The sequence below is a fragment of the Agelaius phoeniceus genome, chromosome 20, assembly GCF_051311805.1.
Source record: "Agelaius phoeniceus isolate bAgePho1 chromosome 20, bAgePho1.hap1, whole genome shotgun sequence".
Classification (NCBI taxonomy): domain Eukaryota; kingdom Metazoa; phylum Chordata; class Aves; order Passeriformes; family Icteridae; genus Agelaius; species Agelaius phoeniceus.
The window spans coordinates 11,236,136-11,248,568 of record NC_135284.1 but is presented as its reverse complement, the minus strand read 5'-3'; the positions used below and the strand labels follow the sequence as shown (position 1 = coordinate 11,248,568).

Here is a 12,433-nt window from a genome sequence, read left to right as displayed (position 1 = left end):
CCTAACCCCGCCCTCCCGGCACAGCCGCGCCCCGCTGTAGCCACTCCCCGTACCCGGCGGGCCGTTCCCATCGCACCGCGCCCCAGCCTGACCCGGCCCCCTCAGCTGCCACCTTCCGTTCCTCGCCGTTCGCATTCCCCGCCCCGCCCTGTCCCGCCCGCACCTGGGCGCGCTCGAAGCTCTCCCGCTCCGCCTCCAGGCCGCCGCCGCCCGCCCGCCGGCTCAGCACCTTGGGCAGCGGGTTGGACACCTGCTTCATAGTGCTGCTCACGCGGTCCATGGCCGCCTCGGGCCCGCCACCGCCCCGGCCCTGCCGTCCCGCGCAGCGCCGCCGCCGCGCGGGCCCCGCGCCATTGGCCCGCCCACCTGCCACTCACGCTGGAGCACGCCCCGCGAGCACCACCCTTCCACCCGCAGCTCCACCCGCAGCTCCGCCCGCAGGTCCGACTTCTCGCTCTCATTGGTTCCCGGCGTCGCCCCTGGGGAAGGTCGGCCGGCAGGCCCAGCCCCTGCGTGGCAACTGCCAAGTTCATTGGTTCATCTGGACGCCGGTCAACGCTAGCTCCCGTCCCCCAAGAGTCCCCTGCCCATTGCTCCACCTTAAGGGGCCGCGCCTTTAGCACCGCCCACCCAAGCTCTGCGGCCGCGCCTTCGCGCGGTCCCCTGCTGTAATTGGCTCACGACCCTGCCGCTCACACCTCGGTGTCCCGCCCCGCCCCTCACCGATGCGGGGCGCGGCGCCCCCTGGCGGCGGTGGCGATGGCGCTGATGCCGGGCCCTCGCGGGAATCGGGCCGCTCTCGGGCCTCGCCGGGAAGTGCTCGGCCGTGTACAGGGCACCGCCGCGGGGTCCGCCGGGCCCGGGGGGCTGTTGTCCAACGGCTCTAAGCCGCGGCTGAGCCATTCGGGTCCGCAGGCCTCGGGGGTCCTTACAGGTTGTCCGTGCGGCCTGCGAGGCTGCAGCCCCTCAGCCGAGGCCAGAGTGTGACCACGGGGATGACGCGGCACCGCTGTCCCCTCCCTACTGCCCGTCTCCGGTCCAGCCCGGCCCCTCTCGGAGCTGAGCCCCCGTGGCACACGGGGTGTTCGTGGCTCCCCAGCCCTGCCTGGGGCCGGGGGTGGGAGGCGGCTCCACCGTTTGTCAGCGCGAGCAGGGTCCCGGCAGCCTGCGGAAGGGTTGTGTGAGGCTTTGCCTTTGTGGAATCCGGACTGTGGGTGGGAGCTCTGGAGGGGGGTGCTGCCGGCACAGCTGGCAGAGCCCAGCAGGAAGGGTGTAGCATTGGCAGAGGGGCAAAATGTGGTTGCAGGTGTCTGAAAAAGAAGAGAGGAGAGCTGAGAGAAGGATTTTGCTTCCCCTGAACAGCTGGACTGTGTTTTATTATAACCTGATCTGAGCCTGTGTCTCTGGTCCTGTCACTCAGATCAGAGATTTTTGTAGAATTAGATTGGATATCGGGAAGGAGTTCTTGGCTGTAAGGGTGATTGAAGCCCTGGCACCGGTTGCCCAGAGAAGCTGTGGCTGCCCCATCCCTGGAAATTATTCAGGCCACATTGCATGGGACTTGGAGAAAGCTGGTCTAGTAGAAGGTATGCCCATGGCAGGGGTGGAACAGGATTGTTGGAAATGATGCAACTTCTAAATTTTTAAACTAACTTTAATCAGGGGTTTTGTTCATCTTTGCCCAGGAAGGGAATGGAAGTTTCTTTTCAAGAGACTGTTTCCTGGGCAAGGCCTGATGAGCTTAACATCTCAAGGGACTGGGAGCCACCAGAGGATGCACCAGAGGTAAGTGACTATTAATGAACATCAACACCTGAACATCCTTCCTGGTGTGTTGGAAACACTTGGTCTGGGAAAAGATCATAAGAGAATGTTGTGGTGTGTTTTATGTTTGTTCAGTTTTCCCGCCATTGTTCTCTCAGAAGGTCCTGCCCTGTTACCAGTTTGTGTCAATCCCCAACCCCCTCCCCAGTTGTCTTGGTTACCAAATGTATCTTTCTTGTTCCCCACCCCTGGCAGCCTGCCTGTCACTCGACACCGCTGCCTCTTTTTCTAGAGAGTTCGGGCCAGGGTGTCGAGTGATTGGGTTAGGGGCCAGGGTCCCTCCCGCAACTGTGTTTGATGGGTTCTCCGATCATGCCAATCCTTAATGTATCCCTCTCTGATTTGCTATCTTTCACCCCTCCCACCCTCTGTAAAACCCGAGGCTTTCCCTACCTCGGGACTCTCAGCTCCTTCCACCTGAGCGTCCACGTTTCCCTACCAATAAAACCGCCCCCCCCCGAAGAAACTGAGGGTCGCCTCTTCATTTCATCCTGCGACTTCGGAGCTCTCTACTGCGGCCACACGTCCGCAAGGCTTGACATCGCCTTAGGCACAAGGCCCTGACTTCGGGTTGGGGAAGTGCCTGACTGGCTGGAGGTTGGCTGGACACTTATCTAGCCTGGGCGTTTTACTTTCCACCGGCCACCACTCCAAGAGAAGAAAGAGGACCTGATTAGCAGCTAAGGTAAAGGGATCAATAACCAATAGGAAACCAAATTCTAAGATCTGTGTTACTTGGGACCAATAAACATTGAACCAATTAATCTCTCTGAGTTTTGACTGTATAAGTATGTGAAAAATCTAGAAAAGAGACATGTGATGGAATTATTTTCTTTGCACAACCCAATGTGTGGATGAAATTACTTCTGTTGCACATTCTGGCCAGAACATCATCCTGGCCAGAATAAAATAATGCTTGAGTTCTCTAACATTAAAATTTGTTGGAAAGGTTGTGTTTTTCATGCTGTTTCAGTGACAGGATGAGCTTTAAGTTTCTTCCAACCCAAACCATTCTGGGATTCTCTCAACCTGGTGAATTGATGACTCCTGTAATTTTGACCAGGACTACCATCCTATTCCAGAGGTGAATTTCTCACTTGGAACATTTCTGCAATACTGGGAGAAATTACTTTTTTTTTTTTTTTGTGAAGGGACTGAAAAAAAAGGGACTGAATCCCCAGGTACTGTGCTGGGGTTGTGCCAGCTGGATTGCTGCATCCTAAAAAGCAGATCATAACAAATCAATGACTTTGCTCTGGGTGGGGAGGAACTGTGCAAAGCACTGCTGGGATGATGGGTCAATCTGGAAACAGCTTTTTAGCATGTGGGCTGTCAGGGCTCTTGTATAAGCAATTCTCCCGCATATCTCTCTATTGTGGCTTTTCAGCTGAAATAATTGCCACACCAGGACCTTCCTGGAGCTGCCCAGCAGGGTGTGTGACAGGCTGTTTGCATCACAGGCCTTCCCGGTCCCTGTGCATTGGATATCAAATCCCAGTTGATCAAATCCAATTTGATAGAGCAGCAGGGCTATTCCTCCCACTGTGGCTTGTCTCAACTGCCTGTCTGCATTGTCCTTAATGTATTTTCTGGAAACCTGCCTCCTTCCTTGAGGCTGCTCCCAGGGGAGGTTTAATGGGTTTGATTCATCCACTGTTGCAGCAAGATGATTAATAATTGAAGAAATTACATCATTCCTGAATAGAGATGGAGGAAAGGAAGAGCAAAGGAGAGCACTGGACAAAGGACAGCAGTATCCTTGTGACCTCTCCCACCCTCCACCTCGCTCAGAATATCCTGCTCCTGGAGCCCATGGCAAGAGACCACTAGGCTGTGGCCTGGTGTAGCTACGCCCTCCTACTGAAGAGTAGAGCCACATCCTCTTCTTCCCTAGCTAGGGCTCAGTGCTCACTCTGGGACCTGGGCAGGAGCAGAGGATGGTGCTTGGGTATGGGACAGAATGGGCTGTTTCTACTGGCTGCTCCTGCCTCCCCTAGGAATGGGCTGTAACAGGATGGAGCTGGGATCCAGCCCATGAGTGGCTGGTCAGACCACTCTGGGCTGGCCCATTCATGCAGCATCTCTGCTGGAATGTGCTGTGGGACTTTGCAGGGATTTGAGAGGCTCCTTTCCACTGGGAGAGGATGCCTTGTTTTCAGGTAGTTGAGAGGGGAAGGCACAGAGCTGTTCTTGTTGAGCGTCTGTTCCTCTGTCTCAGGTTCCATGGGGAGATAATGGAGAAGGGCTGAAACTGAGCAGGGTGTGGAGGTAGAGCAGGTTGGGCTCTTCCTCCCCAGCAGGTCCTTTTTGGAAGCCATGGCTGGGGTTCACCTGCTCTGAATGCTCTGTCTTCACTCCTGTTCAAGAGGCTGGACTGAAGGGTGATGGCAGACCCCTTCATAGGAGTGTCTGGCCTGTATGGGGACAGACATTGTCTGGACATGGAGAGGACAATGTGTGCCCTCTCTTTTTTCTTGCTGAGCAGTATGTGGCACCCATCAAGTGCTGCTCAGGCCAGGCAGGTGGGACTGGAGCTCATCCTTCCCCTGTTGCAGGGCTCCATAGTTTCCTTTTCCTGCTCCATGCCCAGAGGCTCCTGTCCACAGGACCCTAAAGAGGGTCTGCTCCCATTCTGTCAGGACATCCTTAATCCAAAGGGGAAGGACAAGTGGCAGGAGAAGGGCCAGAAGAGACTGCAGGGGCTATGGGCCCTGTCCGGGGCTCAGGGATGCTCTTTTTGTGGGGGCTGGGAGCTAGAGTCTGTTTTTACAATTCCCTCCCCAGCCAGAGCTGGAGAGTCCCAGGGTGCTGCTGCAACACACATCATCCTCCCGTGGCCTGGCCTGGGCTCAGGGAGAGCACAGATTCCCCTTGTTTCACCGGGAAAACAGAATCACAGAGCTCCACAGTCCTTCCTCTGTTATCTCGCTGGCTGTGCCAGAGAGGGCTGTGCTAAGATCCTGCTCTTTCACCCTTGGAGGTGGGAAAAATGGATCCTAAATGGATCCCCTTCAGTAGTCCCTTTACACATTCCAAGGCACACCATCCTGATCGCACCCAAGCAGACAAGCAATTCCTGGGGCCACATCTTGAAAGGGCAGTGGCTATGTCAGGCCTTCCATAAACCAAATCCTGCAGCCCCAGATGCAGCTCTGCCCTGGTGATGGGGTAATTTGCTCAGACTCTGGGATAAAAACAACTTCTGAGCCAAAGTACCCAGCTGGAAAGGGCAGGGTAGTGGTCCAGACCCAGCAGGAGGGTCCTTGGGGAGCAAAGATTGTGCCAGGAGGAGCAGGCATGGGAGCATGGGGAGAATTTTCATCTTTTGATCCCATGTTTTGAATGCTTTGGGCAAACAGATGTTGCTGCTGAGTCTTTGCTTGTGCTCCCAAAGAGATCCTGGGCTGCTATGTGGGGCAGGGACAGTCTTGGTGCAGGACCTGGGAGAGTATTGGAGTCTTGGGAGAGCATTGGAGGTGAACAGTCTGGGATTGGGAGAGGGTCTTGGAGAGGACTGCTTGGCTAAGGTGCTTGAAGTGCAATGGCGCCCTCACCTCTGTCCTGTCTAGGTCTCCTTCTTGCCCAGGTGTTACAAGGAGGGCTGTAACCCCAAAACATCATCTCCTGTGTTTTCTGCAAAGCCTCAGCAACTGCCTCTGCTTGCCCAAGACTTCAAAAGCAAAGCTGAAGAGGTTTCCAGATGGATCTGCAGGAGAAGACCTGAACTCCACAGGGACACCGGGCTGCATGGGCAAATGCCTAGATGAGAAACCAGCTCATGAGCAGGACCTGGAGGTGGGAATTGTTTTTGCCACTTGCTGGATGGTGTCCCCTTGGCATGGCCAGCAGGTCCAGATGGAGCACCCCACCAAGCCCAGCTCTCTTCCAAGGCAGGACATGGCAAGCCTGATTTCACAGAATGAATTGGTTGGAAAAGACCTCTGAGATCATCAAGTCCAGCCTATGACTGATCACCACCATGTCGATTAGACCATGGCACTAAGTGTCACATCCAGTCATCTCCAGGGATGATGACTCCACCACCTCCCTGGGCAGCCCATTCCAATGTCTAATAACCCTTTCTATGAATAAATTCTTCCTAATTCTTCCTTTATTTCTGTATTGGGAGCTTTGGCTGCCAGAGTTGGATTACTGAGGAAAGGATTTCTGTGTGAGACTTGGTGTGTGCAGAGTTGAGTGTGGGAGCTGTGTGCTCATTGCAGAGCAGTCTTGGGAGAGCACAAGGCAGGTACTGCAACAGGGCATGAGTATGAATGTAGAGAGCCAGTATATCCCTGTCTTCCCTTTATGATACAGGAAACGTTCTGGCTCTCTACAACTCCCTAGCAGGAGGGTGGAGCCAGGTGGGGTCAGGCTCTGCTCCTAGGGAACGAGTGATATGACAAGGAGAAACGCCTCAAGTTGAACCAAGGGAGGTCCAGGTTGGATATTAAGGAAAATTTCTTCACTGAAAGAGTGGTCAAGCATTGGAATGGGCTGCCCAGGGCAGTGGTGGAGTCACCATCCCTGGAGGGATTTAACAGAAATAGAGATGTGATGCTTAGGGCTACAGTTAGTGGTGGCCTTGGCAATGCTGTACTCAATGATGTTAGAGGTCTTTTCCAACCTGAATGACTCCATGATTTCTATGTTTTCCATGATCCAACATCGACCAGTACTCTTGTCAAATGTTGTTTTCAGGATTCCTGCAACTCTATGGCCTAACTTGCAGATGTCCCCTGTACCTCCAGCTGATGACAACAGGCGGCAGAGTGTGCAAGGACAATGCAGCTGTCACTCTGGTACTCGGCAGCCTCAGGTCCTACCCGTCTCAAACCCAACACCAAATGGTTTTCTTTTCCTTTCTCTGAACTGTGGCTAAACCTGTCACGCTGTGCTGCAGCTGCTGGACAAGCCATGATCAGCTCCAGGCCAGTTGCTGCTCAGTACTGAGGACATTGTTGGGGAAACAAAGGAGTTGTGGCAGAGGCATCATTTGGCTGTCCTGGGAAGTACCACCACATTTCTGTGAGGGCCACATTCCAACATGGCATCCAGCCACATCCTGCGCTTTTAGACTCCTGGTCACAAAGTGAAGCTTTTATAGGTGCCCAAAATTTGTCTTGGAAAATTGCATGGACTGCAGCAATTTATTTCTGCCTTGCTGTGTGCTTAGAAACTGTTGGAGTCTTTCTGCTGACATTTACCAAAAATATTTCTCTGGAGGCACATCCTGGGGTGGCTGTAGATTTCAGTCCCGGGATTTCAATGCAATTTCGTATGCTGCTCTGTAGCCCTGATGGTTCTGTTGGATCAATTGTCCCGGAGAATCAAAGATGAACAGTCACAGAGGATGCAGACTAAGGATCCATCTACATCAGCTTTGATACCTCTAGATGTGGTCACAGCAGACCCCTTGAAGAGACAGATCAATATTTGTACTGCACCCTGGAGTGTGCTCCCAGCCTCCAACCATTCTCATTTTCCAAATCTTCTCAAGCTTATCACCCTGAAATCCATACTCAGACTCAAGAAAATTTCCTTGTCCTCACCATGTCCCTTGGAAAGGAGCTCCTCATGTGAAGAGCTGCCTCCCTCTGTTCCTTTTGAACCTTCCTCTTGCCCACTCCATTGAATAATCTGTGGCTCCTGCTCTGGGGCAGGCAGTGAGTATTCGCTTTGTCTCTCTTTCTAGGCCACTTATCATCTTGCAGACTTCAATTCAATGTGGAAAGTCTCAATTCTTCTTGAAAATACTTCTTCTCATCTGAGATCTTGCTTGGAGCTGCACCACCCTGGGATCTCTGGCCCCAGTAATTTTCTTTCTGTTTCCAACTGGTTTGCTCACAGTTAAACCCAGTTTCCCACATTAGTGATCCAGCAGCTCCCAGGAGCACTGTGATAAAGTGATCCCCCAGACATGGCTCCAGCCCAGGAGGTGGTATGATGGAGCAGGCTACCCTCAGGGCTGAGCAGAGGTTTCCTCCCACATCCCCAACCTGTCCTGGTGATGGATCCAAAGATACTGCGTTTGGTTTCTGTCTAGAGCTGAAGCACACCACAAGGCGGAGGTTTTATAGACTCCATAAATAGCCACTATTTAGGATGTATAATATGGAGGAGGTTTTAGAAATCAAAATATTTAGAGGTTTGCATTATTTGTCTTGGTAGGAAGAAGCAAGAATACAGAATCTTTAAGGAAGGAACAAAGTTGAGGAAAACAGTGAATAGGGGAAATAACAGAGGTGTCGAAACCTCCAAAAATTCCTTTTGGTTGAATGGAAGCAGGAAATACAGCAAGGTGTATCCAAAAGGAGAGAGAATTCATTGACAATGTTGAGGCACAATGTTTATATTCCTGCTATAAAATACTGATTTTTCAAAACAAATATTGACATTTTGATCAAACCTGTAGTTGAATGTTGTGGAACATCCAGAACACTCAACTAAAGCTGCTCTGAGCTGGGCTGTGTTTGTGTAAGCCATCAGCAAGGAGGCTCCAGCTCATTCCTCAGTCTGTTCTCCTCCTCTCAGTTTTATTCTGGTCCCTGTGTGGAGATGTGTCAGAACAGTGTAGGGTTGGTCTCAATGGGAATTTGTGCAATTTTGTTTCTGAATGTATTGGCAGAAATGGAAAGAGCAGGGGATGGAAGGAGTAGATGTTGGTGACACCTGATCTTGAAGGACTTTTCCAACATTAATTATTCTGTGGTTCTGTGATTCTGTGACTCACACTGAGCAGTTTATTAGCACTGCTCAGAGAAGACTGCAACAGGTTTAGAGGTTGCCACTGACAATAACTGACCACAAAAATGTTGGAGTCTCCTGACCTCCCTCCCCACTTCAGCCCTATTTATAATATTTTCTTGGGAAAAGATAAAGTTACAGTTAATGTCATTTACAGATTAGGTGGAATTTGATTGACTTCAGTTAGTAGCATAAATAGAGGTGAGAAAAGTAATATGTATTTCTGAATTAAGCAAAGTTCAGCTTTTGATTTCCATCTAGATCATTCCTTTGACTTAGTTTTCATTTGCTGCATTGTTTTCCATGGAGTCTATCTACAACACTGCTGTGTCACTCCATCTTTTGTTTTATATTTGCTTTGACTTCAACAGAGAATTACTGCAGTGCCTCTGTGTTGCTCCATCCTTTGTTCCATGTCTCCCTTGGAGTGGCACACCAAGCTCCATCAGCATTCCTGCTTCTAAGGTATGCAGGCAGTTTGTCCCTGTCCTTGCACTCTTTCTTGCTGAGCTTTGGCTTTCGGTCTCCTAACACCTTTCTTTGTCCCACTCTGCAGTGTGGGGGAGAGTAGATCCATGATGGTGGCAGGACTTCAGGCCCTTGGAGGTACCAGGTTTCATCCCAGTATCTGAATGGGCTTTGGAACAGAGAACAAGGCAAGTCATGGAGCAGGAAGGATCCCAGAGGAATCCTGAGCTTGTCAGCGTTTGGAGCAGGATATTCTGAGTCTTCTTCACAAGTAAAACCTCAGCTGTGATTCTGACTGTCTCAACTGACTCTCATTCTGGGAGTTTAACCCCTTAGCAGGAGCTGGGATGAAAGCTAGCCAATCCATGGAGAAAGAGCTTCAGAGAAGAGAACAGATGTGCCAAGCTGGGGACTGGGCTGTGATGGCTGCAGAGAATCCATGGGCTGTATGGAGCCTGCCTGCCGTGGGAAGGGGCAGGTATGTCACTGCTAAGGAAATGTCTTTCCAGAAACCCAGCAACATGCCCTGTGCTCCCAGGGCTCAGTGGGCAGGTCCTCCTCAGCTGCCCACTCCCCAGGCTTGTAGCTGCATCTCCCTAGCACCAAGGCATCATATGTGCTGTCGCCCAGGCTCAATTTTGTTCATGCTTAGTACAGGGTGTTGTAGTGAGAGAAAAAGCTTTGTGTAAAACAAACCCTGCCATGGCAGCACCCTGCAGCCTCCAATGAGTGTGCCTCACTTTTCCATGCAGTTCAGTCTCTTGAGATGTGCTGATTATCTATCACATGCCCTGGAGCACTTGGGAGCCCCAGGCCTGCAATCCACCCTTCCAGGCAATATCTTACTTCTCTTTGATTTCCTCTTCTGGCTTCCTACAAGGAAACCCACTTTGGGTGGGGGATTCTATTTTGTGATCATCCTCCTCCATAGAGGAGCAAGACCCCTTTTGTTACTGGACCATCAGGAAAGGCAGACTGCTCCTGTGGCTTTCCCATGGTGGCTGTGGTTGCCCAGCACCCAGACACATTTTCTAGCACCATGGAGACTTCGCTCTTCCTCCACTCTCTTGAGGCTTTGTCCACAAACCTTTGCCTGGAAAACAGCAGAGCCCTTCTGGAGGGATGTAACATTTCCAACAGTTTTTCTGACAGTGCAGAGACACCATTCCCATCCTAAGCAACATGTGCTAAATCAACCAGTCTTTTCTCTGTGCGTGTTTGGCAGCTGGGACAATGACAGAGCAGTGTCAAGAGGGTGCTAGTGCTACATTGCTGGAACCAAATAACCATCTTTGTCAGCTTTGCTCTGCTAACATAGTCATCAGCTCCTAAAGTTCACTGTGGGCATCAGTGGCCAATTCCCATGTCCATGAAGAACTGAATACTATTTTAGCTGTCACTAGTATTTGAGAAGCTGTGATGTAGCAGAACCGGTTCCCCAAAGACTTGTTGCAAGGGATGCTCAAGGACATAAGAGGAACCCAGATCTGGAATTGCACCATGCTCCACCCTCTGCTCTGCACATTTATGCACCAATGGCCTTCAGAGTCCCATGGAGGAAGCCCCCATTGCAAGTGGGACCCAGCATGGCTGGGTGGGCACATGGGTGGTCAGCCTGACTCTCTGTGGCAGAGGTGAGATCTGTTTGTCCATGATGCAGATGTTCTGGGAAACACAAGTGCATGACAACCATGGTTGGCCTTCATCCACTGCTGTGACTTCTAGGCAAGAGGTCCACCTACTGATCTTCTGAATTACTAATTCTAGGTTTTCTGCAGAACCCTTAGGTCATGGGAAATGAAATGACAGGTCATATCCTGTTCTGTGTCCACTCATGGTATCTTATGGTATCGTACCCTGTGCCATGTCAGGACGCTGCGGTCATCAGGGCTCTGGACGGTTTCCTCTGCAAGGCTGTGTGGTATCCTTGACACTGCACTTTTTCCATTGCATCATGGCTTTCAGCAATGTTTCCATCCTTGGTTGCTGTCTCCCTATATAAAGAGGGCTGAACCCAGGGATCCCACACCAGGAACAGTGAGGGACACTCTGCAACAGTCCAGCCTCACTCCTACAATTCACCTCCACCCAACAGGACCATGAAGACCTTCACGGCAGCCCTTTCTGTACTTTTTGTGGTTGTCTTCTGCCACCAGACCACCTCTTCTCCAAGTGAGTCCAATCTCTCCTCTCCAAGGAGCTGTCTCCTCTTTCTGTCTGCTGAATAAGGTCTAGTAATGCTTGGCAGCTCTCTCTTACTAGCATCTGCTGTAGGAAAGGAGAAGCCTGTCTTACCTTGGCTCCCTGATGGGGAAGATGGCTGTGGTGGGAGCCCACTGTAGGAGCAGCACTTCCTCCGGTGGGAATATTCTCAACTTCTGACCCTACTTCTCCCCACTGGCACTTTTCCTGGTCTGATGTAACAGAAAATTTCTCTTCCAGTGTCTCTCAGATGTTGTGGTCCCTGCTGTGATAAGTACATTACCAGTCCATTGTCCTTGAGCCGTGTGGTAAAGTATGAGCCCACGGGCAGCTACTGCTCCCTACCAGCTGTGATGTAAGTAGATCTTCTGCCCAGCTTGTCCTTACAGTGTGAGGGAACCCCACATCATACTTCATCCTGACATGGAAAAGCACTGGGCAGGGCTCTCCCATGTGAGGAGAACAGCCTGGGAACATGTCAGAGGGCAATCCCACATCCCAGACAGCGAGTTTGTGGACCTCCTTATTAGATTTGAGCCAAAAGAGCTTTTGCTGGTCACCCCCCTCACCCCAGATAGGGGGACCCAGCCAGGACGGTGTTCCAGATGTAGAGATGCTGGGGACAAAGCGGTTTAAGTGCAGAGAGCAGGACACCTGTAAGGACATGGAGCCACCCCCACCCCATTTCCCTAGGGCTGTTTTGCAGCCTGTAGAGGTGTCTGGTGGGTGTCACTGTTGGCATGGAGCAGGTGGTCTCACTATCCTCTCTGTCTTCCTTTCCTTCATCTCTCCTCACTGGATTTTGTTTTCCAGATTTACCACCATCAAGGACAAGCTGGTCTGTGCCAACCCTAATGACAAGTGGGTCAAGGACATAATGAATCAATTAGAGGACAATAAGCACAGTGGATGAGCAATACCCTGCTCTCTCCAAGCACCACTTCTGCAAGGATGTGCTCTCATGGACACCTCCAAGACATATTCTATTTTCTCATTGAATGGGAATTTGGCAGGGTATTCAACTCAGTGTTTAGCTTTTTTATGGAAGGCTGTGCAACGCCAGTCCTAATTTATTTGACATTTTCAGTGAAACTTTTCATTCTCCTTTGTACTGAAGGTGTTGAAGTTATTTTTGTATAATAAAAAGGAGCAGAACTTGCAGCTTCTCCCAGCGGTTCTTGGGATGCTCCAA

At 51.3% G+C, this 12,433-nt stretch overlaps 2 protein-coding genes across 3 annotated transcripts in view; one reads left to right on the top strand and one right to left on the bottom strand.

Moving 5' to 3' along the window:
* Nucleotides 1–371, bottom strand: part of HIP1 (huntingtin interacting protein 1) — a 44,005-nt gene extending 43,634 nt beyond the window's left edge. For both annotated transcript variants that reach the window (XM_077188839.1, XM_077188838.1), the window contains exon 1: nt 164–371. In XM_077188839.1, the coding sequence (XP_077044954.1) occupies nt 164–280 (117 nt within the window). In that variant the 5' untranslated portion in view covers nt 281–371. The remainder of the gene's footprint in view (nt 1–163) is intronic.
* A 381-nt stretch (nt 372–752) lies between these two features.
* On the top strand, nt 753–12,402 carry LOC129129368 (C-C motif chemokine 5-like). The gene is made up of 6 exons (XM_054647184.2): nt 753–1,586; nt 1,686–1,785; nt 8,943–9,036; nt 9,128–11,211; nt 11,482–11,596; nt 12,055–12,402. The coding sequence occupies exons 4-6, from the start codon at nt 11,139–11,141 to the stop codon at nt 12,152–12,154; spliced, it is 288 nt and encodes a 95-aa protein (XP_054503159.1). The 5' UTR covers nt 753–1,586; nt 1,686–1,785; nt 8,943–9,036; nt 9,128–11,138; the 3' UTR covers nt 12,155–12,402.
* The last annotated feature ends 31 nt before the right edge of the window (nt 12,403–12,433 follow it).

Bases quoted from the DNA above. Each gene is read 5' to 3' on its own strand.
- LOC129129368 (XM_054647184.2), top strand. From the start codon at position 11,139: ATGAAGACCTTCACGGCAGCCCTTTCTGTACTTTTTGTGGTTGTCTTC. The intron at 11,212-11,481 runs GTGAGTCCAATC...TTTCTCTTCCAG, and splicing joins CCAGACCACCTCTTCTCCAA to TGTCTCTCAGATGTTGTGGT. The intron at 11,597-12,054 runs GTAAGTAGATCT...TTTGTTTTCCAG, and splicing joins TGCTCCCTACCAGCTGTGAT to ATTTACCACCATCAAGGACA.